Source organism: Seriola lalandi, unplaced genomic scaffold (genome assembly GCF_002814215.2).
Source record: "Seriola lalandi dorsalis isolate HSWRI2012SDOR001 ecotype SW California unplaced genomic scaffold, Sedor1 jcf7180002054971, whole genome shotgun sequence".
Lineage (NCBI taxonomy): Eukaryota > Metazoa > Chordata > Actinopteri > Carangiformes > Carangidae > Seriola > Seriola lalandi.
The window spans coordinates 252903-280777 of NW_019525522.1; the positions used below are offsets into that span (position 1 = coordinate 252903).

Below are 27875 nucleotides of genomic sequence, written 5' to 3' on the forward strand. Positions count from 1 at the left end.
TATAAAATCTTTTTTTTTATTAATTTGTCAGTTTAGTCCTCGATGGTTTAAGATGAAAACTAAGTTTTGACAAGTTGTTTGTTATCCTGTATATCTTGTCCTTATTTCTCATATTAACCTTTTATAGTGATGAAAGAAACCCAGCTTCACTCACATACAGGTGATATGAGCAGAGGTCTAATCAACCTGAATAACTGTGTAAACCTTCCAACATTTCAGTCACCTGACTTCACATTTAAGTCAAATGACTAACTGGTGGACTATATATCTATACTGTATAACCAGATACCATTTTAGATGAAGGGAAGGTAGCTGAAGATGTTTGGGGAATATAGTGCGGTATATAAGAGCAGAGTTGTGCGGCTTATTTAATTTTGATGGACTGAAACTCGCACGGGTCTCCACCTTGCTCTGTGTGTTTTCTCAGTTAGGAACTGTCACCCTCTTCATCTCCTGCAGTGTGTCTCTCTCTCTCTCTCTCTCTCTCTCTCTCTCTCTCTCTCTCTCTCTCAGTGGGTCCAGACTCGGAGCCGTTTCAGGAAATACCAACACCCCCCCACCCCACCCCCTCTTCTTTTTTTTTTCTTCGAAGGGAAACTGACCGACATTCCTGCTGGCTCTATAAACAGAAGGCTGTATGATTGATACATGCATATACACATATATACACACACTCCGGTACATATACACACATCATGGAGAATTGTTCATCTGCTCGGATCCATTTTGACGTTTGTCAACGTTGAGATATTCATGAACACACGTACGCAGAGACACTGGATAGCTGTGTTTTGAAAAACTCCTCCTGTTGATTTTTTGGGAGGTTTGGGAGTGAGCGGCCAGGTGTTTCATACACTGAAATGGAGGAGGTCATAAATCTCCCTCCACAGGGGTGTATTTAGATTCCTCTGCAAAAGACTCTGAGCTGAGTTCATTTTACCACTTACAAAGAGAAGCAACATGCCTGGATTGGTTGTGCTGTGGCTGATTACCTGAAAAAAGACACGCTCCACTTGCATGATCAAAGCTGCACTAATCGAGAATGTTATAATAACAATGGATCAAATCACTATGTGTAATGTGGCTCATTTTGACAGACCTACAGATAATTATTACCCAACTCTGAAGCTCCCCGCAGCTGTACACAAGTTTTTTGGCATCCGTCAGCTCATTGTTTAGGTTTTATGGCCTGCGGCCTTGAATGTTTTGGTTCACTCTCACCGCTCTCAGCACTGTTATTTTCCGCCGCTGCACACTACCTGCCCAGCACCAATGACAGACAAAAAGTTAGCAACTATAACTTATGAACACGGCGAAGCATTTAGCCGCCAAAGAGCCAGATATTTCCTTCAGGAGCCAAAAAGAGTCAGTATTGAACTTGAGTAAGTTGGTCACTGTAACACTTGAATATTTAAATTGTTGGTCTCCTTTCTGTCAATTCCCGAATTGATTTGTTCGCCAATTATTCGAGCACTAGTTTTGTAGGGTTGATGCATATTTATTCAATATACATGCATAGAAATTTAAAGTGTTTGAAGATTTTAGTATCTGTAAATGTTGGGAGGTAATTTTTGGTTTTATTTAGCAAACTAATCTAATAATAGCAAACTGACTGAGTTGATGCCTCAGTTACGTCAAACTGTGCTTCTGATTATGATCCCTTCTCCATGAGAGAGAGTGCAGATCCAGATGTTTTACACCTGTGTATATATACAACGTGCTGAATCACACACTCCCCTTCCAATGTGAGCTCCGCACACAAAATGTAAAACTCATTATATTTCGCTAAAATATAACTCGGCCACTTTCAGCTAACATCAGTCTGTGGTGCATTGCTCAATCGAACCTTTGCGTCTCTGCCTTCTCGGTTGTCTAGCAGCCGAGCTCTAACTCATCCCGTCTAATTGGTTTAACCTAGTTTAATGTGAGAGGAACCAGACTGGATGTGTTGTGTTTTACATTTCTTTGATTTTGAAGCCTTTTGTTTTCAGATTATTCATGTTTTCTCATCATAAGTTTCACTCTCCGCTCTGTGTAAGTCTAAAAATCAATACGTATTACAACACAGACAAATCCTCCCTCCTGCAGCATCGAGAGACAATACTCTAACAAACGAAGCTTCTTCCTCTGCTGAAATGAGCCCATGTAGATTTATGTGACAGGTTTGTTAAATTTCCTGAAGGTCTGACATCCTTCTGGAGTAAAGATGAGGAGATTCAGGATGGGAGATCCCAGGATCCTGGTTCCTGATATTAATCTCATGCAAAGCTGAGGCAGCCCTGAGTGTACTGGTGGAAACCCTGATTAACACATACGTTAAAATGGTGGAAATCCTCTGTCAACACCACTTCAGCCTGAGAGGGCCCTTCTTGATGGTTTATTGGCAATGTCATTTGGTAGACACTTCAGTAGTGGTGTGTGTGTGTGTGTGTGTGTGTGTGTGTGTGTGTGTGTGTGTGTGTGTGTGTGTGTGTGTGTGTGTGTACAGGAATTTCTCAATCCCAGCATACCAATACTGATCTTAGTGACGGTGTGTTTGTGTATTATGCTATTAAGTGAAGCTGCTGAGCTCTGGAAGTGATACAGACTGACTTTGTTTACACTGACACACACACACATGCTCTGGTGACTTGGACAGATTAAATCAATTTCAACATGTTTAAAATGAAAAATGAATCACACGGCCTACGTTCAGTCTGGGCATGTAGGAATTGAGAAATTCATTCCATTGCCACTGCTCTTCTGTGAATGGTCTGATGATTAATGTAATTTGGATGTTTTTGTCGTTCTGTTGGGCCAATTTCCATGCAGCTGCCTCAGCACTACGCTGATATTTTCTGCATTTGTGTAATAGGATTCAGCTCAGAGGTCCTTTTTTGGATGAGAAAGCATTTTTCTAAGAAGCAAACCTTTAAACTCTCATGTGAAAGCTCACTACTGTAATTCTTGGGCTGTTGAAACATGTAAAGACTTGCCCTGCCGGTGCTCATACTTTAAAAAGTCTGGTTTCTTTTAACTGTATTGATCCAATAGTGATCATTTGAGTAAACTGGCCAGTTATGTGTGTGTCTGAGAGGATCTAGCAGCAGGGAATCTCAGGATCAACCCTGTCGCTTCATAGCCGCACACACAGAAGCACTCCGAGCCGTACATAGTTAAGCTGCCTATTTAGCTTGATTAGCTGCGACAGGCTGTTGCACGACCGCTCGGCCCCTGAGACAGAATGATTAACATGGGGCTGTGTACTGTACCACTACAGTGTTCATTTTTAGAGCTTAATATGGCATGGCAAAAACTGATACCAAAGAGACACTTTTAATATACAGCATTTCCTCTTTTATTCAATGTCAATATTTGCTGGTGGTGGTGACACACATACTGTTCATGCTTTGCAGATCCATTTAAAATCCATCGTGGAAGTCCCATTACGAACATCTGTCAGCTCCGAAAATTGATGCCGTCATCACTAAGTGCTGTATATTGATTGATTTAAAAAATGCAGATCCATTATATGAAAGCAGGACAGGACAGCGTACCAGTGTACCATATACTGAATGGATCCTTAGTACTTCCACGATCCAATGTGTCTCTCTGTATGGATGATAACCTGAAAACCATTAAAGGAATACTTTATTTGGAAATGCACTTAATCACTCTCTTGTGAAGAGTTAGATGAGAAGACTCATGTCACTCTCATGTCTAAACGTTAATAATTGAAGTTAGCTTAGTTTAGCACAAAGACTGGAAGCAAGGGGAAATAAGTAGCATGGCTGTGTCCAAAAGTAAAACAAAAAATCTGCCTGCGAGCACCAATAGAATTCATTAATTGTTATATCTTGTTAGTTTAATCTGTTCAAAATCAAAATATAAAGGGTCTTGGAACTATTTCTTGGCCAAGCTAGATGGAAAATCACTGCACCCGCCAAGAAAAAGTCTTGGATGTAACTCCCTGTAAAACCATATCGTGTCTTTTTTACATTTCTGAAATTTGTTGCTATAGCCACTTGAAATTCTTTATTTTATTTTATTTTTTTAATGGACTCCTCTGCTGTTGGTGTTGTCACACTCCCATTAAATACTGACTCAAACACAACAGTTAAAACTTTTCCTTAAGTTGTTTTTTGTCACTTGGCTTTAAATTGGCTTAAACTGTCATGGAACAGCTGAACAGGAAGGTTGTGTCCGAAGTCACTCACTCATTCACTCTTCCCTATAGGGAGTTCAGTGTAGAGCGCTATATAGTGAGCGCATCGGTAAAATGAAAAAACACTTTCAGACCCTGCTTGGGTAATTTTCTCCGCACCGTTTTCAGCGGAAGTGCAATGCATGATGGTATATAATGCTTGGTTAGTGACCATTTACACAACTTTTCACGATGCATTGTGGGATACTTTGAGTCTACTATATAGGGTATGATATTTCTCACTATACATTTGGACAGCATTACAAAATGGCAAACTCCCTATATAGTGGACTATGTAGGGAGTAGTGAGAGATTTTGGACACAGCCAAGATAAATCCTGTACATTTGAGACCTGCTTCAGGGCCAGCAAGCTCCTTTAAATAGTTAATATTATAAGAATAGTCATGTAGGTCCAATGAAAAAACCTGAATAACCTGATATAATAGATTAGTCAAATTTAAATGAAGCCTAGAATGGGAATAATCTGTTAAAAACAAAAATGTTTGAGAAACACAGGAAGTGAATGAACTACTGGCTACATTATGCTAGCTGCTAATCAAGAATAGCTAGCTTTTGCTTGTTTGATAGCTATAGCTACAAGTTGACATTATTTAAACACATAATGCCTAATATTTCAGTACACATTTTCTCCTATTAACAGTACACACTAACGTGTTGAGGCAAACCAGCTTGAAGTTCACGTTTCACTGTTATCAGTCCTACTTTTTTCTTTTTTTCCTAGCTAACTGATAATTAGCTTGTGCTGCCAGGAGCTGCAGTCTGTCTTCTGCTGCCAAAGTTACACAGTTTAAAAGCTTTCTATACATCTTTCTTTATAGAAATAAACTCTTGGCATTTGTCAGATTATAAAGGAATTAATTTTGAACACAATTAAACACAATTAGAGGAAGAAAGAAATGATGGAAGAGGGGAGAAAAGAGTAGAGGACATGGGGGGGGGCAGTCTCTTGTTCCCACTCGCCTCCTCCCTCACTCCTCCCTCTTTATTTTCCTCCCTCCAGCCCACCCTGTGCTGCATTACCAGTCGTGGTGACTGGGAGGAGAGGAGCGAGGCATGCAGCAGCCACTCAGTCATTTAGTCAATTGTTTTCCCTCTAGCTGACTACCACAGGACTTGTGCTATACTTCTTCTCAAGGCCAGGATTCTTTGGAAAGAAGCCTTTTCCTGTTTTTGAAGACCTATAAATCCTACATTGTTGATGAGGACATTCCTGTTTTTTAAACTTTACTCCTATGATTTTGAGCGTGTGTGATTCTCAAACGGCTATAATCGAACTTTGGCTGCTGTTGTGTGTGACTACTGGAGCGGTTCAAATTGGCTTGCTGTCCTGCATCTGCTGCAAAATTTTGGATAAATTTCTATCCAATATTTGACACTGGTGGAGCTCAGGAGGGGGAGGAAGCTCACAGGATGGTTTGACTTGGAAGAGAAACTGATCTTCTCTTGTGTCTTGCATCTTATCCATTGCAAAGAGAGAGGAGTCATTGGTTCTCAGGAAGGAAAGAGAGACCGGTGTGGAGGAAAACCACGAGGTGTTGGAACTGAGGGTTTCATATTCCACATACCGGCGGAAAACATCTTTTTTTTTTTTCTTTTTGCAAAGAGGGAGAAGAACCTTTTTCTATTTTTGGGGAAAGAATTTGTAAAGTGTTTGCTTCACCTCCGTGTTACAGCATGGCTGGGATGTATGGATGCTTCAAGGGCAGGAAGTAAGTTTCACTCATAAAAAAATTCAGGGAGATTGCAAAACCTTGTTTTGACATCACACCTGACAACACAATATTACTCATCCATGTTGCTTCATCAAACTGTCCATTCATATCATAAACATGCTGTCCAAACCCGTGTGTCAGAGGATGTGGGTGTTATTTGTCTCCTTAAAAGGATTTGTCGTTTTCAGCACATAACTATATCTTAATAGAGGCTGCTGACTATTTGTAATATTCACAATATGTGGTATAAATTATTAACAGTAAGACTTTCTGCAACTGGAGCTCTTTTCAAAATTGGCTTGAGAAAATTCTTGTTGTCTTCAAGTACTGACAGAAATAACAAGTCTACACTGAGTACACTGATTTTGATTTGCATGTTGGGTGTTTTCCCAGTGTTGATGGTGTCTTTTGTTGCAGCAGTTTAATCGAGCTTTTGTTTCTCTTTTGTTTATTAAGACAATTGATGGCTTGTAGTTGGCAGTAGCAGTCAGCTGTATGACTCAGAGCTGATTGACTGAAGGGACTTATTTTACACTTGATTCTTCAGAAAATCTTGTTGTTTTTTTTTTTTTTGGTTGTTTTGTTTTTTGGGATTATGCAGGAGAATCAAGTGGATGAGCACAGTTTCCTGTAAATCTTCCTGGCACAGGTTCAAGTCATGTTGTTGCTCAACTAGTTTGATACTTGATAGCTGTGGATTTATGGCACTTTCTCATCATTTAAATTTGAGTGGATGTTTTCTGCTCCTGCTGGCGGAAGTCCTTAGTGATTTTAATGCTTTGAATTATCCAAATATAGGACTCTGGGCTTGGCAGTGCAATTGGACCCACAGAGGGTTAGGATAATGAGTGCCCTTAGCTTTTTGACTTCAGTAAAGTATCTTTTTTTGTAACAAAGCTGAATAGATGTGGTGTTGGATGCACTGATACCCCCTTCCACTTTCTTTGTCTTTGTCCTTTCAGTGTCATGACATGGCAACAATACAAGCTTTTATGGCCCACTCAGCAGAGTTGACCAAGACAAACATTTTGTTTGTGTGTGCGTGTGTGTGTGTGTGTGACACACACACACACACACACACACTCTGAGAAAGAGAGTGAATTGGAAGGAGAGGGGATGAGTTGCAAGGCAGCTACACAGAGATTAAACTAAAGAACCACAACTGTGTTACTCTGGAGTTATTTCACACTGAAACCAAGATGAACTTCTTACCACAAACTGGAAATATGCAGAAACAGCTGATATAAAAGAGTTGACCCAGACAAACTTAAGGCTGATGGTGCCTTTAAAACTGAGCTCATAAAGTCGTATTTTCAACTTGGGAAGCCAAGTACAAGATATGCTTGATTTTTTTTTTTTTTTTTTTTTAGTGGTTTAAGTCTGAAGAACACTGTTGTTCTGTTGTTCAAAGATGGTGAATTATTTTCCTCCATTTGTGTATTTCAACTTCATGTTAAAAATCAACAAAGAAGCAGCCGACAAAATTTTTTTACTTTCTATGGACTCTGATACGTTTTTCTAATGTGTCACAACATCTTGTGCGTCTGTGTACGCTTGAGCTTGGTAAAAACAAAACTGCTTTTTTACACAACTCTCTATTAGGTAAAAATTTCAAGCATGTTAAAATTGACTATTCACTCTACCCCCCACCCACCCACACACACACACACACACACACACACACACACTTTGAGACAGTAACTGCTGAATCACTGTGTAACTTGCAATGATGAATTAATGTCCGACGTTTCAGTGCTAGACCATCATCAGACAAATTAGATGACAAGTGAAACAAACTTATCAAAATATGTTAACAAGAAAATATAAATCTAATTCAGACTTTAAAAACAGTCAGCTGGAGACAGTTTTTTTTTTTGTTTTTTTTTACCAACTTCCAGTCAGCGTTTAATCTACCTCAAAACATGCAGCTCCTAAAATCTGTCAATTTTGCTGCCTGAAATGAAAACTGACAGATTTTAGGAGCTGCATGTTTCGGGCTAAAATGACTTTGTTAACAATGTTTTGACAATGTTAAAAACATTTATTGTTGAATTTGTATAATTTAAGAATTTTGAAAATGCTTGATTAGTATAACAACAGCGACTAAAGGTGCAGAGTTTAGTGGATCTAACAACCCAGTAAGTTATGCTTGATTAGAGCAGAGCAGACTAACTTTTTACCCTTTGTACTAGTGTTGATACTTTGTAAAGGCCAGGCAGGTTTAGATTCAGCCAGCCTCTGGTGTTTAACTCCACAGTGCGAGCAGTGCAAGCTGAGGACAAGTGTGTGTTCTCACTTTCTCACAAGCCCCATCTTTCCCAATGTCTCCTTGGACCAGCAGTCTTTATGTAACCACAGCAGTTTGAGTTTGTTCAGCAGGAATGGTGATGCAGCTGTAAATGAATGTAGACGGTGCAGAGTGACTGATGAGAGTGTTTGGTCAGTTTCTGTCTTGAGTCCATGTAAGGCTAAGAGCACAGCCCCGTTTCAGACAGGAGGGGATTGGAGATGGAGGAGAGAATGAGGCAGAGGAAGGAGAGCTGGAAGATGAGAGGAAACCCAAAACCCAAAAGAAAGGTTTTTCTAAATTGTGACCAAACCTCAGGGATTAAAGGCTTTTTGGAGATATTTAGACTATGATGCTACTTTCAACAATATTTTGTTAAAATTTCAAGCTGACAGGGAATTTTATCTTGGTGCAATTCTGTTCCAGATTTCATTTTGGTTCTGTCCAGTTTGGGGATAAAGAAAAAATGGCTAAGGATCAGAGTCATGATTTTATGGGGGGGACTTCATAGTTGACGAATTATTATTAGCTGTATTAAAAGCTTAGTTTTTGAGACAATGATGGGTGTCATTGGAGAATATTCAGAGTTGTCGCAGTCAGACATCATGTCATAGAGATCATAGTTTCATCTGCACCTAAAATTCATGCGTTTGATGAAATAATCACTAGAAGACACCCATACATTTACAAATCCAGCATCTCCGCTTTTATTGGCAGCTAGCAAAACTTTAAAATGGGTTGGCAACATGCATGTTTAGTTACAACAAATTCTTCTTAAGCTTGAGGGATTTTCCCTGAAACCACTTGCTCTGACTATTTTACCCTTATTGTGTCACAACACTTAGCAGTTATAAGATCCTGGCTGTAGCCAATTACTCACTGTTGTTTTACGCTGCTCCTGCTGGATTACTACAGTACTTGTCAAATTAATACAGTCGGACATGCTGGGCTAAGAACCTAAGATTTCTATTCTTATGTTGGAACTGTGAATTTCTTTACAACAGGAGATCTGTGGTTTTGTTTCAGACACTGTTTCACTGTTGTTGCATGCAAACCCTCCACTCTTTGTTATAGTCTGGTGTTTGTTTTGTTTCCCATTTTTCTTCTTCTAATTGGAGATTTATATGATCCACATAGACTTAGCACACATTGGACTCCGATCAAACCACATTTTATAATTGTGATTTCCACAGATTGTCATTTTACTGAACCGGAAAGAGATGTAAGATATGATATAACTCACTTTTTTTTCTTTTTTTCTTTTTTAAAATCTTAGTAAGACAAATACTTTTCAAGCAACAAAGACTATAAACGAGGGGCATTGCAATATTACCTGGCTATTCCTACATCTGATTACCAAGGCAATAAACAAGCACGATAGTGCTGCATCATACTGTATGTTAAAGGTCATTGTAGTTCACTGGCATCTTATGATGCTTGATAGGATTAAATTATGACCGCTTGAATGCTAAATACAATGCTGGGAATTCCAAGGTTCATGCATTGGGGCAAAATAAATTGGATGTTTAATGTTGCATGTTTCCCATATACAGACAATCCAGGACATGTGCACAGCAGTGAGGTCAAAAACACGTTACTGCAGTGTCAATGCTAACGTTGGCTATGTAGCAATAGCTAAACTTAAACACTAATGTGTTTTGCATTTTAAACCATGGGAAACTAAGAATGACAGTGGCATTTTTTTTACAGTTCAGGACTGAAATTTAATGAATAATTTCCTTCTTAGTCACTGTCTCCTCCTGATGAAGCAGGCATTGAATGGTTGAATGGGTCAAGAGGAAATACCACAGCTCTAAAGGCCATGTTCCCAGTTAGGTATGTGTGCCTCATGATAATGAGACAGGAGGTAAAAGGAATGAAGAAACAACGGGGGTGGAGGGAATAAAGAAACGTTGGTGTGTAGCTGTGTTATCTGGCCACATTCTTCATATATTTCTCATATCCTTTTATGGACCTTCGGTTCAAATTGAGCTTCTACAACTAATGGAGATGGGTAAGACAATAACAAAAACTCAAGTAAAAGCTTTTTAACATCCAGGGAGAGAGTGATAGGAGAGTGAAAGATGTTTATCCCAGAAAGACGATGCCTTTTTATGTGCTCTTCCACGTTAATGTTTTATTGTAGGGAGACATGTCACAAGATAGCAGAAGACAACAGCCAGAATGGACCTTGCGCAGTGTTCAATAGTGCAGCACAAAATGAACCAGATCCAGGAAGTGCCACGGTACATTACAATGAAATTACTGGCAAAGTCTGAAGCTTTGGTATGTCTGGTCTGTTAAAGGAATTGGGCATTTTAGAAAGATCGGACATTTTCGAAAGATCAATACCACTGTCACGTTTCTATGCTAAATATGAAGCTGGAGCCAGTAGGCGGTTAGCTGACGAAAAGGCTTCATGAAATCACAGGCCTGGTCCAAACAAGAAATAGTTTCAGCGTGTAACTAAACAATTTATTAAATTATTAATTAGTGAGCTTTATAAATCTATAATCTATATATACATCTTCAAATTGTGATGTCCTGATTTGAATTTTAATTTACAGTAAAAAGTGTAACAGACTGTTTCAAGTGGTTTCCCTTTGCCATCCAGCTGCAGACACTGTCAACATTCACCATCAGCTCGACCCATTGCATGCCCTGTTGACCTGAAGGTGGTGGAGGAAACTAGCAAGCCAAAGGCCTGCTGATCAGATAATCATAACACCAAAGTTTATGAGAAGCAGTGAGTGTGGAAATATTTTAGCTTCTTTACCATAAATGGCAAAATTACCAACAAAGCTGTTTGTAAAAATCAGCTGCCTACAGTCTATGCTTACTCTACAACAACAGCAAACCTGAGGACCCACCTACAGCTTAGTGAGGTAGCAGAGGCAGGAGAAACCAGGAGAGTAGCATCAACTGAACTGACTGCTACTCATCCTCAGGACGCTCAGTAGAGGCTTGTAAAAAGGCCATCAGCAAGATTTATATGTAAGGACACAAGAGCCCAGCGGCACTGTTTGGGGAGATGGTTTTAGGACGTAATGACTGAACTGGAGCCACGGTATAACATTTCAATAATACAGTCGTATGACATCATACAGGAAATAGACTATACTGAAGGGTAAGACACTCTCAGGCCACTGATGGATGGAAATGCATTACACTAAATCGTTCGCGTTCAAATTACTTTGAACAAATTAAGTGATAGTTCGATTTCATTCAAGCTTGAGCTCTTGACGGTCCTCAGTTTTCTTCATTAGTTTGGTCGTTGACTCTCCTGACACTGAGGTCAGATAACATGTACTGCATATCTGTCAACCCATCAGCTTTTGACTGTAAGACTGAGTTAGTCTAAGTTATTTTACATAGTTTATGTAAAATATATTTTTTCCACTTGCCCTCAGTCCTGAAATGCATCTTGGTTATCCAGCAACTTTTTTCCTCCCCGATAACTGTGCTACATTCAAAGCAAAGGGGCTTGCTAATGAACTTTTTTTTTTGTCAAATGCAATGCCGTCAGTATGATAGTCTTAGTATGAGTCAGCCTGTGTACAGTACAGAAAAATAAAGGTTATGGAAGGAAGAGACATCCAGAAATTGGAGATGGGATTCAGTCAAGGTCATTAGCCTGAGCTTGAACCTGAAATATCATCGGCTCTACAATAATCTGGGTTTTTTCAGGATGTCGACTGAACATTTTACTGTTTTAAACGTATGAGAGTAGCGTGGCAAAGATGGGTACATGTAGACCTGTAGCCTGTATACTTTATGCTGTGTACACACATGGAAGTTGAAATGCATGCTGCTTATGTCTGTATATACAACATGCCTGTCTGCAGCTATATCTGTACAGAGTGGTTCATCTCGGTCAGCCAAGTTTATCATTTCAGCTGCCTGGAAGAATGCTGCTTCTCCTCCCTCCCTGTTCTTTCGTGATTCGTCTCTGCATCTCCTTCTGTCTCTCTGTGCAAATTGAAGGCTTGTGGTTGGTCATAGACCCACTAACATCATATTACAGAGGCCAATTCATCTGCATTTCCTCTGTTCAGTCTGTCATCTGTTCCCGCTACACCGCAGCTCAAGTTCAGGACTTGTTTTTGTGTCTCAAATACAGTATGGGTAACATACTCTGCAGCACCTAAAACGGGTCTTTTTAGGTTTTCCAAATGGTGATCCTTGCTACTACGACACCCGTGAAGTTAGAAGTGTCCAGATTAGTCCATCCAGAACACTGAACCCTCACAGTAATCATCACCTCAAACGTCCCAGTCTTTTCAGATTTTGTTGTGTGTAATAATGTTCCAAAATGAAAAATACATGCAGACCATCTAAAACCCACCGTGCTAGTCTGTGAATGAGCAGCTCTACTCCAGGGGCAGGAATGTACGACAGAAAACAGAATTTCATTCATAAACACTGGCAGCTTGCTCTGCTCCAACAGCTTTCACATGACTGAGGTTTAGCTTTGCTTTTGTGTACAACCACACAGCTAAGGGGTTTGTTCTGTTTGAGCCCGATGGAAAACAGTTAGTGTAATTTAATCATGTTATCTAAGGGACAGGGCATTACAAGATTTCTTGAACTTGACGCAGTTGTGACGACCGAAAATCTGCAGCCATGGGTGCTGGATTTCATAGGTGTTTCACTCAGCAGTGTGTCTCTCTTAAAAGCTGCATTCGTCCTTTGCTAAGCTCTTAGCTTCGGTCTCTGCTGGATTCATTGTAAGTCTCTTACTCTGTCGTCACTAATTGTTAGAGTAATGGAATCAGGTCCATATTAGCCCAGTTTAGTGCTGGTGGGACAAAAGGATTAGGATTGAAGTGGAGTGGATTTGTGTTGTAAAAGCTAGTCTAATATGAGACCGACTGATGAACGCTGTCACTAGATTGGATCATCCATTTCAGGTACACAGGAAGACAGATTCTGTACACAGACGAGTTATGAATGGGTTTATTAGCTGTATTAAAAGCTTAGTTTTTGAGATAATGATGGGTTTCGTTGGAGGATATTCAGAGCTGTCGCAGTCAGACATCATGTCAGACATCTGCATGTCGGTGTTGATAAGAGCCAGTTAGTCACCACCATAAACCCGTGGTGCAACCGGTCTGCTAACACTGCTTTCATTCAGGGATTAAAGCTGGACTAGATTGGATTTGCTCTACGTCAGGACAGGAACCCCACGGACAGAGTTGTGTTCATTTGTACCTATCACTCTTTGCATTTACACTGCTTACTCCCCCGCTAATCACTCCTGTTTTTAGACACTGGTTGTTTTCACTGTTTATACCTGGACTCTGTTCAGTCCAATCATGATGGATCTGTGTTGTCTGGATTTGGACTCTGTTCTATCAGCTGGACAAGACTTCATTTACAGCAGATGGTTGCACTAAGGTGTGTGTATTTGTGTGTGTGTGTGTGTGTGTGTGTGTGTGTGTGTGTGTGTGTGTGTGTGTGTGTGTGTGTGCGCATTCGATTGTTTGTAAGCCTCATTTTAGCACAGATCTAAGGTCATGGACAAATATGGACATGTTTATCGTCACTGCGTGTGTGTGTGTGTGTGTGTGTGTGTGTGTGTGTGCGCTTACTGTATGTGGGTGTTAATGAGGTTATTTCATCTGTCTAATAAAGGCAGACCCCCCACTGGTCTGAATACCTCTACTCGTTAATCCATTGTTACATAATGAGGCTGATACACACATGCAAACGCACACAGACACGTTCTCTCTCTCTCTCTCTCTCATGCACACACACAGACTCGTCGGCTTCCAAATAAAGCTAATGATGTGCCTGAGAGTGTTTACGCTGCATGGAGAGCAACGGTGCAGAAGGATTAGTATCTGAAATTAGATAAAGTTCATAAACGGCTGCCAGGAAACTGTCTTGGAACGATTGCAAGATGGGAAACGCACACGATGTAAACGTGGTCTGAGAGAAAACAATTCTTACGATATCCAGGCAAAAACAAGTAATTACGGCTCCAAGATGACTGTTGTGGTTTTACATTTCATAGAATAACAAGTTCAGATCTATAAAATGATGTAACCTGCTGGTGTATGTGAGAATATAAAGTAAAGTGGGAGCTGCAGCTTGTTAAACGTTACACTCAGCCTGTGAAATACAGTTTCAGTGTAATGAGAAATGGCTCTGCATAGATTTATGAGGTTCTTCACACCCTCACCACCCTCCTCAACATGTCAGACTAATATATGCTACAGTTCTTCATTCAGTATATGCAATATATTTGGTTAACACAGCTAAAAAAATATTCAATGTCCATATGAGTGTTTCTATATTCTGTCTCCCTCATTTATATTTATGAGGAGGACATAATATTAGAAAGACCAGCTGCAATGTGAATACCTGGATATTACATCAATTTCTGTCTCGTTTTTTTCCCCATAATTGTGAAACAGCAAAGAGCTGATTTGATAATTCATTGTATGTTAACTATATCAATAATGTATGACCCAGGTCGTGCCATCAACGATCCAGACACATCTCGGCTGAATATGGCGTTGAAATACGATACTGGGGTCTTTGTACAATAATTTGGATTTCACTATTCAGTTAATGTAGACTGATACGCAGCTATTTACTGCGGCCTCAGAAGGCTGCATATACAACAAGTCAACACATCCTTCACACAAATCATTACCTATACAAGGACTGGATTTCATGCAGGGCGTAAACTGGTATCTCGTTCCTTTATTTTGCAATTAACCACTTTTCTGTGACACATTTCACAATGTAATCTCAAATGAACAATTTGATTGATGTAAATCAGCTCGCAGCAGACATTTTGTGTCAGTGCCATCACAGAAGAACCCGATCAAGGTTACTGATTTAATTGGCTGATGATTAATTTGCTGCACTGATTACAGAGGCTGAAATCGTGACTGATTAGCTGATCAGCCCTCCTGTGACATAAATGTCCTTTCAAACTTTATTATTCCGGAGCCACTTTAACTCTTCATGTAAATGTGGTTGGAAGGTCGCTGTGTCAGGATCAAGCTCAGCTAGCTTTATTTTTTGTTCTTCATTCATTTTTGCTGAGCTTCTTTTCAAACCATTTGTTTTGCTTATTTACAGTAATATGTGTAAGTGAGGAAATAATTTCACTAAGATCTTTTTACTATCTTTGGTTGAAAACCTGACCACTGCTCTGCACTGGAAGGCCTCTGTGTTTACTCTAAGTCTGTTTCCCCTTTTGTCTGTCTCCTCTTGCTAATATTCCTCTGTTTATCTAACTGAGTCTTCTTTCCTTTCATGCTGCTCTTTCCCACAACCCCTCTCTCTGACCCCTTCCCTTCCTCTGTCTTGTACTTGTCCCTGTCTTCTGTTTTCATCTCTCTCACTCCCCCTTGCTTTTTATTGGTGTGCCCCCTACTCATCCTCTCATCTATAACTCTCTTCTCTCTTGCTCTCTCCACAAATCCGTCTTTCTGCCTGTCTTTATGTTTTACCTGCTCCCTCTCCATTCCTCTCCTTTACCCCGTCATGCCTCCACCCTTAGATGAAGCGGAGGATGTCACCTCGGGGGGGGTGGCTTTGGAAGTGGGCACAGGTCAGTCTTGTTGACCCTGCCCCGACCGTCTGAACTTGAATCTGACAAAAAAATGTAAAACACACAATTCTTTGACATTTTCTATTTGTTGTAGCTCATCTTATACGTAGCCTTTAAGACCAGTTTCACTTTCCATCCTATGAAAGTTGAAAATGACCATTGGATCAACTTAAAGTGATAGTTAAACATTTTGGGAAACACGTTTCTTCTTTCTTGTTGAGTATTATAGATCATAGCTATTATAGAGATAGCTGTGTCCCTCGCTAACAGTCTTCATGCTTACCTAAGCTAACCACTTAACACGAGAGTAGTATCAATGTTTTCATGTAACTCACAAAACAGGCTTATTTCTGAAAAATGTTCAACTATTCATTAAAGTGGGAAACGTCTCAGGTAGTGGTTAATGAAAGCCTGTGACATTTAGCATTTTCTAAAAGTACAGTTTTTCATCTAGTTATTTTAGTATGTTCCGTGTTATTGGGTGTTCAGACTGGTTTCCCTTCTCTCCCTGCACTTCATCGTTCTCTGAGTTCATATCATTGACAACATGTCGTTATGAATGTCTGTTTATCTGTGTTTGTTTCTGTCCCAGTGTCTGTATCTGTTTCCTAGATTTTATTAAGGCTCTTCAAACTGCGTGCGTGCGTGCGTGCGTGCGTGCGTGCGTGCGTGCTGAGGTGTCCTCCTTTGGCATCAGACAGGAAATTGATTAGTGCAGCACTATCAGATCATGACAACAACGGCAACAATAACAACAACAGCATCAATATGTTGCTAAATGGCCATGTGATGTTGCAAATATTGAAATAATGTCTGTAACAAATCACTTTATTTTGTTTGTTTCTGTCTTTGGCGGCTAAGGTGATTCTCATGACTTAGGCGTTAAGATAATGGTAATAACTGATGATTATGTAATGGTAATACTGATGTAAGCCTCTCAGCACGTCAACAAACTCAGGAATGTTCCATCTGTTTCTATAATACATGCTCACTGTAAACATGGTTGACAAGAAGCTCTCCAGAGCCCGTTCACACTAACAACAAACACGGAAAGCATACGGCTGTCCTGTGAACTCTCTAAAAAGGAATTGCAGAGACATCAATTCCTCCGCCATATGAAAACATACTGTACTGTAGGGTTTTGCCAAAACAACCCCAACTCAAGGTCCACTTACTTGCTTTTCCTGGAGCTATCAACCGTATTACACGGTCGTTATAAATGGATGGAGTTTGCTCAGTTGTCATGGAGACGGGTCTGTTGATAAACAAGCTCAATGGGTGTTATGATTTTATTCACAGTATTTTAAGGACTTTGTTGGCTCATAGTTAGGCGAACTACGTTTGTGGTTTAACTTGGTCCCAGGCTCTTTGGTTATGTAATATGTGAGGCATAAAATTATATTAATTTCAATATTATTACTAGATCTTAGTGATTTTACATGGTGGGTTTTATTAATAGCTTCGCTGCTCTGAGAAAGTGTGTTTCCTCTGGATTACATATGGAAAAAATGATCTCTTGCAGAAAGTTAGGTATAGGAAAATCAGTACCACTCTCATATCTATATGTGAAGCTCGAGCCAGCAGGAGATTAGTTTAGTTTAGATTAGCATAAAGACTTAAAGCAGGGAAAAACAGAAACTCTGACCAACCAAACAAATGTGAAGTTTGGCTATTAACACCTCACATCTCTTTTGTTTAATCCGGACACAAACACTAACGTAAAATAACAAGTTGTAAGTTTACAAGTAGTCAGTCATCATTCTGTCACTTTTTCTATAGCACATAGCTCCCTGCAGGACCATAACTTGTGGTTTTTACACTTTGTTTTTTGTACATATTAAACAGTAACATGTGACGTGTTAATTATTGAGGTTATTGCCAGGTTTAACCTTCAGTCAGGCCAGCTGTTTCCCCTGCTTCCATGCTAAACTACTGATTTCCTGTGGCTCTGTCATATTTAACAGATCAATCTTAGAATCTAAATCTTAGCAAGAAGCAAATAAATGTATTCTCCCAAAATGTCAAACTGTTCCTTTAAGTTCAGGATACTAGATTGTGGACAATGTCACAGACGGCAGAATTCAAAATTGAATTTGGATTTTTTCCCCCCCCTTTGTTTTAATCCTGTGTAAATTACATCCAATCTACACATTTGAGAACATGGTTCTCTTATGTTCTGTGTGCATTTGTTTTATTAGTTACTTAGACACCTTCCAGTAACAAACATACACAACCAAAATAAAAACATCAGTTCTAACATGTACATCTACTTTCACTAATAGGATATTTAATGATCTACTCGTCCTTTATAGATTTTCCATGGCCCATTAGCTTTTGAAATCTCTATTTGCCCGTGAAGCCAATCTGTTATTGAATTTTGAAAAACAGTGAACAGCAGCTTTTTATCTAGCTGACCTCAATGTCCTTTTGACCTGTCCCCACTTATGTGGTATTGCGCATCTGAACAGCCTTGCAGCCCATCACATCACATGTTTGGGAAGCCTGATGGTTTGAAGCTTATAGTTCTCTGTTGTAATGAAAAGTTCTTTATGAAATTTGGCCTGAGAAAACATTCCCCTCTCTCCTCTCCGCTCTCCAAATAATTTTCTCATGACCTCCATAGATTCTCTGAGAACAGTTCCACCAAATTAAAGGTGACAGAGCAACAATTATTCTGTGATATCAATTTACTGAAAACCATATCAGTAATGATTCAGCTTCCTGCCAAACTGCAGAGGAAATCGTGTTCATACAGTGCATAGCTAATTAGATTTGAGACTAGAATAGGGAGTCATGTAAAACTTGGTGAATTAATGGTCCCTCTGTATGAGAGAGTAGCTAACTGGTTCAGCATGCTGGGGCTGAACTCTCACATGACCTCAAACTTCCTGTCTGCTGGAGAGGGTTCAGTAATAGCCTTGTGAAATAAAGTGAAGTGACTGATTAAAAATTCAAAATTAAACTGTGTTTTTGCAGATGATTGCTGAGACACTTCACATAATTTTGAAACTCACCTGATACTGAGATCTGATACTTTCATCTCGTACAGTAAAGTTTGACTAAGCTGCTCAAATCTAATGCACCCCACACTGCTGCACTATGAGAGAGAGGTTTGCGAAGATCCTTCATGCCTGTTTGAGTTGCTGGGCATCTGCCGGTGCTCAGAGGTGAACAGAAGAGGATGGCAGAGCGGAGCAGAACTCTGGAAACATAGCTGAGATGCCTGTGTTGAGACTGTTTGGATTGTCATGAGGGATTGGACTGGAGATGGTTTTGGATCGGACTGAAGAGTAGCATACCAGCTTGGATTGGAACACAAGTTTAAACAACATTGAAGTTCAGCTCAACAATTTAAGAGACACCACACATGTTCATCTTTTAAGGAATAACGAAAGTGATTGATGTTGATGCATTCGAGAGTTTGTCCAGCAGGTTTTGAAATGATTTTATAAGGCGGTAGCTAGTTACAGGCGATGATGTAATCCTTTCAAATGATTAGTCTGTCTGTTCAGTCCTTTTGCGATTTCAGATTTCACCATCCACGCATGCCAAGGCACTTTTACTAGCAGTCACGACGCTCCCAAATGGGACTTTAATCACATTGTAATCCAGCGAGCCTGATCACATTGCAAGTGGTCAGGCTGGCATATGAGCGATATAAGGAGATAGAGGAGGATTAAGATAAATACGGCACCAGGAGAAAACAACCTAGATATTTTCGTCCCACTTGACTGACCGATGATTCAGTAATGATCTGTGTTATTGTCAGAAAAGCATGAGCATCCTGCCTCACCTTCATTTTTTGGTTTTATCTATGCACTGCTGTATTCCTCTTTGTATCATTATAATTATTAATTAATTATTAATTACCATACAAAAGTGTTTTTAAGGATCAGTTATGCTTATCATCTGTCTCCCTCTGTCTCCCTCACAGCAGTGACAGTGCTGCCATGGCATCAGGAGCTCCAGATGTGATGGCCAATCAGGAGCCTGCTGAGGCCCAGGAAGAGTGCTCAGGTAACAATTTTATAGACTGTTCATTTGAGGTTTCATCAGATAAATAATTTCATGCATTATTATGTATTCAGAGTGTCTCTGTTCACTGAAATCACATGGATGAAAAGTTTACATAGGGTGGATGCCAGTACATGGAAGTCTACAATATATCAGCAATGAGATCTTACACACACACACACACACACACACACACACACACACACACACACACACACACACACACACACTGTCTGTACAGATAGACAGCAATATGCTGCTGATATGATGGGGACAAGGAAGAAGTGCATGGGGGGGGGTCAGAGATCTGTCTGTGTGGATGGAGCCACAGTGGGAATTTTAATTGGAGTGCTGTTGGGATTATCACAGACACAATATGAGCTGTGGTCCAACAAAGTGGACTATCTATCTAGTGGAAATCTATTATGTGTATGTGTGTATTATGTCAGTATGTCTGCTAGGTTTGGTGACTCACTTCTGATTGGCTTCTATAGTAGAGGTGAAGATCAGGTGTGACTCCACAGTTCATTGAGTCTACCACTCGTGTCCATCTCAAACTGTTGGTGTTAACCCAGTGATGGTGCCAGACATACATACAGCTGATCTCTGATTGGCCCCTGGTAGAATGTGCTGTCTTTTAATTGGATCAGCAGTTAGAGAGGCCTGGAGTCTTTAAACAGACAAGAGACACGTTTGGTGCTGCTTCCTTCGTCCCTTTCATTCAGTTTATTGTCATTTTAAAGCAACTGAAATCTAGGTTTCAAATCTGAAGTATTTTCTTCTTAATTCAGTATTTATCACATGACAAATAAGTATTGGTTAATTTTTGGTCAAAGTTGTAATTACCTGGAAAAAGAAATTGCTAGCTAATGCTAGCCAGACGCCTCCTTTCCTTAAAGCAGGAAAATAAATAAATACAGCAGCACTTATCAGATAGGTGAAATAGCATGAAAAAAGTTTAATGTGTCGTAGGACTCACTGGGATCTCCCAAAGGATGAATTTTGCAAAGAGTCGGACACTTAATCACTAATAGCAGATAGCTTACACTGGGTTGACTTGTTAAAAGAGGGTAAAATGTTTCATTAAATGATGACGCACTTTAGACGTTGACAGTGTGTCTGCTAGCACACACTGTTATCAGTCAGCTTCTCGGAAACACCCACTCACAAGGCTTGACGGTTCGATGCTGTTCCCACAAATGCTGTTCCAAAAACGGTTTCATCCTCTTGTGAAACGGCGTGATAGCTGTAGCATCTTAAGTATTATCATTCTTTTTCATATTTCCATAACACAACATTTCCAAACACAGCTAATCTGCTTCATCAGACCTGTGTTGACTGACAACACAAACAAACAGCCGTACAACTTACAACTAATGCTAAAGCCCTATCTACTTCAGGCCTTTGAGAAGAGCATGAATACAGAAATATCTCTCGTGAATATAATAACATCAACCTGTTCTCTATATGCATGAGACTGTACCGCATACCCTCTACCTCCTCTTCATCCTCACCTCTGCTTCTCCTCTTCCTTCCCCCCTCCTTGATCCTCCCCCTGGCAGTGAAGAGAAAATGAAACTCATCACTTTTGGGGACTTTTTTTTTTACTTGCCAAATGGAAAGAAGGTTTATCATCCCTTCTGTTGCTCCTTTTTCTCACTCTGTCCACATTGTTCCCCTGTCAAAGGTCACAATCTTCTTATTGTGTAAGCTGAGGTCAGTTCCCCCTAATATTGACCTTAGACTGCCTTAAAATTCCCATGAGGCTATTGTGAGTATGAGTGTGTGTGCTCATGTTTGGGATTGAAAGAATGCATTTTGGGAAATTACAGTATCTATTACAATCACCATAGTGCTACACTGACCTTCCATTGAAGCGCTGGCCTTTTTCAGCTCTCTGAGTGCAGACCTTTAGCTTAATAGTGTATTGTGCCTAAAATAGCACAATAAATGGCACTGACTGCTGGTGTTTCCCACTGATTTTTTTTCATCTTGGCAGTGCAGAGGCCTCTGAAGCGTCACCAAGAGCATGTTGGATGCTCCTCAAGTAAACAGAGCAGTTCACTAAGTGGTGTCAGACAAAAGAGTGGAGAATTTTCCGTCAACATTTCTTGACAAAAATTGGATGGAAATTATTTATAATGTGTGGTTTTATGGCAGCTCATCATAATAGCTGTATATATGTGCTATATTTATCCATCCCTGCAGAAAAGACAGCTTGTGACTTGTGGCTATATTTGGGATTTTACTTTCTGTGTCTTAGACTTTGCAATAGCCCCTTACATGAACTGTATGTATTTAATAGATAATAACATGAATAAATTCAGGTGAATGGGAAAGTGGCCTCAAACTTTTAGACCCCAAAGTATATTGTTAAATAAATCAGCTTAATCATTTTGTGACGTCTTGTTGAGCAAATGACCTAGAAATTTTAAGCATCTTGGCCCCAGTACCAGGTTTAGATTCCAGACATTTTTCAGCTCCAACCACAAAGTATATTTTTAGGGAAAAGAAGGAATGCTGAAGGATCCCCCACTGGGAGAAGGACAAAAATGACAAAGCTAGTATAAAAAGAGTGTGTCTCTTTTTTTAAGTCTCTTCTAAAGCTATTTTATGGCCCAGAGATGTGAATTCTCAGAATAGTTAGATGTGTTGTTTTTCTTGCAGCTCCTCCTTTGTTCACAGTTCCTTTTTTGTATCTTTGCCTCTATGTTGTGTCTCAACACTGTACAGTCTCTGGGGGTTAATATATCCATATACAGGGACAGTATATCCACTCATTTCTCCACTGGAGATGATTCAAATGGGATTTTGTAACAATGAAGATTTGTCAGTCTCTGATGAGTTACATTTAATTGTCTGTATTGTTGTGTTCATTTGCAATCCCTGGTCAAGTGAGAAGTCATGGAGTCTAATATTATGTGCTAGGAAGCTGTACTAATGAGTTTCCTTTAGCAATAATAGAGAGTCGCCTAGTGAGTACAGATTTAGCGTTACACATTAAATCATTGTCAGACTCACAATGGATGAAGAAAAAAAGTATCAAAATTGATGCAAAGGGACCAAATCTCGCCCTTTTAAGCCACACATTCTTTCTCCTTGTCGAACCCCGTTACCCACAATGCAACCATGACATTGGTTAGAGATTCAGGTGTGTTATGCTAGTAGCGGTTAACGTAGCCTTGAGCTTCAAGCGGAGATGAGGAGCCGGCTACAGAGGTCTGGTAACCTCACTTCGTTCAAACAGGAAGTCTTAAGGCCCAACTGCCGCTGACCTAAGTGACATCACTCGAGGTAATTTAGACAGACTTTCACGTGTAAAATCTGAGGGACTTAACCTTTTAAGAGCCAAAGACCAACCGTGCTGAAGCGCAGCGTCACAGAGCTGCAAGCATGGCTGTAGATTTTTCATGGTACTCACTATGTAATGTGAATCAAGAGCTAAACATTGAGACAGCCCTGTTGACTGCGGGGCAGAGAGGGGACCAGTGGGCATTTCAAGCTCTGGGTGAATGCCTTGCTGACTGGAAGCAATGAAAGCCGTTTGTAGCTGTTTAAGGGGTTATAAAAGAGTTGTTGAGTTTTTCCACTGCGGCGCTAATGGACGTGCACTCACAGGGGGGGGAGGGTTTACAAGCACGAGTCTGTGTGTGTTTATCTGTCTTTATGTCTGTGCACACACATCAGCCTGTGTGTGGTTTCTCCTACCTGGGCCTTTACCGCCAACACAGGGCTAATTACTCAAACTAGAGTTCATATGAGGGCAGTGCGTAAAGATGCTGTGTGTGTAATTTTCTCATTAACATATCACTGTGCAGTTCGTTGTAACGATTCACTGTAGTGCTGTCAGGAGGATGAAACTGTGATCAGGGTTTAACCACTTTCTTTCATCGTCTTTCTTTCTGTCTCTTAATTCATCTCTCCTCTCAGGAAAGAAAAAATCCAAGTTCCAGACATTTAAAAAATTCTTCACCAGGAAGAAGAGGAAGGAGCCGTCAGCTGCTGGAGCTGATGCGGGGCTTAAAGCCAGCCAATCGAGCGACAATGTCAGCAAAACGTCAGAGAACAACACGCTCACCAGATCGGAGAAGGATAAGGGCTCCGGGTAAGATCAGACCCACAGACATACTGTACGTATAGAAATACACACAGGAAACCGTGACTGCAGAGCTCTTACCTTCATACACACACCGCAAATGACGGGTCTAATATCAACAGTGTTTACGTGTGGTTTATTTATTATGAGAAATAGATACTGTATTTAAACTGCTCCCTTTATCTCAGCAGCTAAAACACCATGAAACAAAAACAGTTCCTCTCTCCGTGTAGATAAATATCTCCTCTTGTGTTAAAAGGGCAGAGATAGTTTGAGAAAGGAAGATCATGTTTTAACATCCATCTCCTGTTCTGCCAAACTCACCTCAGTTGGAGGCTCATGACTTCCTGTTTTCATAAATAGTGGAGGGTCCGTTCCTGTGGACGGTCCTGATTTCCTCTGTTTTTCAGAGCTATGCCACTTCCTGCCGTGTCTACTCTTGACCCTTCCTCTGTGTCACAGGATTTATCCGCTATTCTGTTTCCCTCCTCGTAATCATCAGTAGAAAACAAACCATAAAAGAAAAGAAACATGTCACTTTATCGGTAATTGAAATTACTTTTGCAGATTTAAGAATTTTAAACCCACGTCATAGTTAGTCTATGATATTCATTTCAAACCAGTGACCCATCAGGGCATCCCTGTATTCATTTCTCTTTGTTTTGTTTACTTTGTTTTAGAAGCTGTGCAACGTCCCTTTCTGCTTTGTTTATTTCTTCCTCTTCCTGTTTCCCAAAGGTCAAAGATCAGCCTGGGCAGCAAGGCCTTGTCACATGACTCTGTCTTTGTTTCTGACTCATCGGAGGCCAACGAGGCTCTGGGGGCATCTCAGGACAGCATTCACGGGAAAGTGAAATCACTACAGGTGAATACACATAAAAAGCACAGCTGGTCTTTTAGTGTGAAATACGGTTTGACGAGAGGAGCCCAGGTTGAGCTCTCGTGTGTGTGAGTGTGTTCCTTAAGAGGTAGTAAGGTAGGTAAGGTAGTAAATCCCTCTGATGCCGAGGATGTGTAGTGACCCTGACCTCTGACTCTGTGGAGGCAGGAAGGAGGAAAGAGGATTTGACTGCAGGGGTTAATAAGGAATAATAAACGAATAAAGAAGCACAGTCTGTGTGTTTGGACGTGAGGTCGTCTTTGACCCTGTGCTGCACTCAGCTGTCATGAGCAGTATCGATCAATAAGGGAGTTGACAGAAAAACCAGAGTGGCACCAGCTGATCTCCTGTATATTTAGTTAGTGCGATTCCACCTCGGGGATGTGAATGTAGCATGGCATAGGCCTGCACTTACATCGTAGAGCCGCTACTAAGTGTAATGCCTTATGATGTGGTCAACGTGACAGATGAGGCAGGCGGAGCTGATGTGTGTTACAAAGAGAGGTCACAAGTGCAGCGTGTGTCAAAGCGTAATGAAATGACTGGATGACGATAAGAAAAGCAGACAGACAGGACGACTGTCTGTCACAACAGTGGTGTAAAACGGGAAGACGTGAGACGCAGACAGAGAGAGTGACCTCCAGTTAAACTGCTCCACTAAGCTACCTACAGGGGAGTGAGAATTAAAACTACGTCTTAAGGGGATTTGCTGAAAAGGAAAAGTTTCTCCTGTAGCTAAAATACAGAGAAAGCATTTGTTTGGGGCATGTTTGCAGAAGAGAGGGAATATATTCGTCAGTCACACACACACACACACACACACACACAGGTGCAGGGTTTGTAGATATAAAACAAATTTCAAGCAAAACAACACAGACATATATCATAGATAAATGTTGAGGCTTTCATAGTTAAGCTAATTAATTTATTTGCATAAACTGAATTTACTGTGGAAAGCAATCTAATGGAGATTTCCTGACCTTAATCTTCACTCTGAGCTGGGCTGCCTGTTTGATAAGCCGAATGAGGTTGTTCCAGAGCCAAATATAAACACATTATGTAAGGATCAATATGTTACTGGGTGCGTAGTTATTAAAATCTGATGAACAGTCCAGGACTGTGAAACGTGTATCGGTCACTCACTGATGTTAATGTTAGATTTTGTGGATGGTCCAAACAGGCTTACGGACGCTACCCAACAGCTTTGCTAGCACGTCCTGTAACAGTGGAGATATTCACTAAGCAAAATCATTTGACATAAAAACGAGTAACACACAGGTAATAAAAAAGAGAAAAACAGGAAATGCTTTGTCAGTCTTTTCAAAATTAAAGGAGGAGGGACAGTTCAGTACAGAGGCTTTTTTTTTTTTTTTTTTTTTTAATCTTTTGTCACAAATACCTGCATTATTAGCACATTTTAAAATCATGAATCAAGTCAATAAGGCACAATAAAGTCAGATTAATGTGCAGTTATCTGACTACAAAAACATAAAGATATGTCTGTGTCTATGTCAATTTTAGCTTCTTAGCACAACCTCTAACGTTCAAATAAGCTATTCCTGTGTCCTTATTAGAGTTGGAGCTCCTCTGTTTGTCATTGTTTCACAGTGACTGTAACAACATGGAAGTATTAACACTGAAAACTGTGTGTATTTCTTTTTTATCAGGGACCAGGCATGTGCCAGTGTTCGGTCTGGTTAAAGAAAAGCTGTATTGTCCTGTGTTTGCTTTGCGCCTGAGTCAATGAGTCCTTGAGTGACTGTTACAGTGCGACACGTAACAGGCCGATAACAACTCTGTTAGTTTGAGTTTCTGTGATACCCACCCCACACACACACACACACACACACACACACACACACACACACACACAGTGGCTAAAATAAACACTTTCTCTGGTGAGTGCCGGCTGACTTTCCTCAAAAGTTAATCCGTGTTAATGATATATAATCTACATTGGTGAGGATGTTTTATTTATGTATTTATTTATTTTTATAAAGCTGTTGTTTATTCAACAGGCTCTTCTCCATCTCTACACACACGTAAATTCTGGAAAACTCCTTAACCCCCTTCTGTAAAATCTGCAAGTGTATGTTCCAGGTGTTTGATTCTCAGACCGATTAAATACATTCAGTACATACAAATACAAGTGGCCTGATTGTGTTTCAGCTCCAGTTGAAGCAGGCCATCAGACTGGGCTCTCCTCCATCCCTGATGTGTGTGAAGAAGACAGATGATGCCGGAACCATGTCTGAGGATGACGGTCTACCCTGCAGTCCGCCTGAATACACCACACTACACACAGTCATGGTAACACATGTTATTTCCTCCTGTTACGTCCTCCTGAATGCTGCAGACTGCACTGCTACCACAATTAAACATATTCTTTTTCTCTCTCTCCATCTCTCAGAATCAGGCTCAGAGGAACAGTTCGATCAGTCTGGAGGGAATAGACAGTGATGACGACCAGGTAAACACACACTACTCACACAATACTCCTCGATTTTTAGCATGACATGTGTGTCCCCATATTAAGAGTGATGTTACCATATATGTCACTTATATTACTATCACATATATACATCCTCTGGATATATGAAGATATATATTCATAACATTTATGAAATACCCATTGTAAAATTTGTATATGTAAATACATTTTTAAAAGTCTATATGATGAATTTTTATTTGGTTTAAGATGTTGCGACCATGTATGTTAATGATATTTATTTGATTTATATATGCAAGTTTATTAAAACTGTAAAAAATGTTTATATATATTTTTAATTTTGGACCATACTGTATATAACAACACATACTGACAGGCTTTGGGATGGATATATAGTTACATAACATGTCTACAATATAAGCTTGCATACATAAACATACACATTTGTATGGGCAGCTAATGTAACCTTGAGCCGCTATCCTCAAGTAAAGTTGAAGCGTAGGCTACAGATGTCTGGGAAGCTCACTTCCTTCTGCACTGCCAGATTTTTTTCATTTTCAAACGTGTAGTCTTCAGCGCCGCCAGCATTGACTCATAAGACATCTGGCTGACATGTTAGCAAACAACTTCCCAACAGACAGAGAAATTATGTTATGATTTTTT

At 40.1% G+C, this 27875-nt stretch overlaps 1 protein-coding gene across 3 annotated transcripts in view; it reads left to right on the plus strand.

Moving 5' to 3' along the window:
• Positions 1 to 27875, plus strand: part of LOC111646460 (uncharacterized) — a 46611-nt gene that overhangs the window by 5110 nt on the left and 13626 nt on the right. For 2 of the 3 annotated variants that reach the window (XM_023395949.2, XM_023395950.2), the window contains exons 2-6: positions 19708 to 19790; positions 23718 to 23892; positions 24622 to 24748; positions 26933 to 27073; positions 27174 to 27233. In XM_023395949.2, the coding sequence (XP_023251717.1) occupies positions 19708 to 19790; positions 23718 to 23892; positions 24622 to 24748; positions 26933 to 27073; positions 27174 to 27233 (586 nt within the window). Of the gene's footprint in view, positions 1 to 5231; positions 5914 to 19707; positions 19791 to 23717; positions 23893 to 24621; positions 24749 to 26932; positions 27074 to 27173; positions 27234 to 27875 lie in introns of those variants that run through there. The other variant, XM_023395951.2, reaches the window with a different exon arrangement.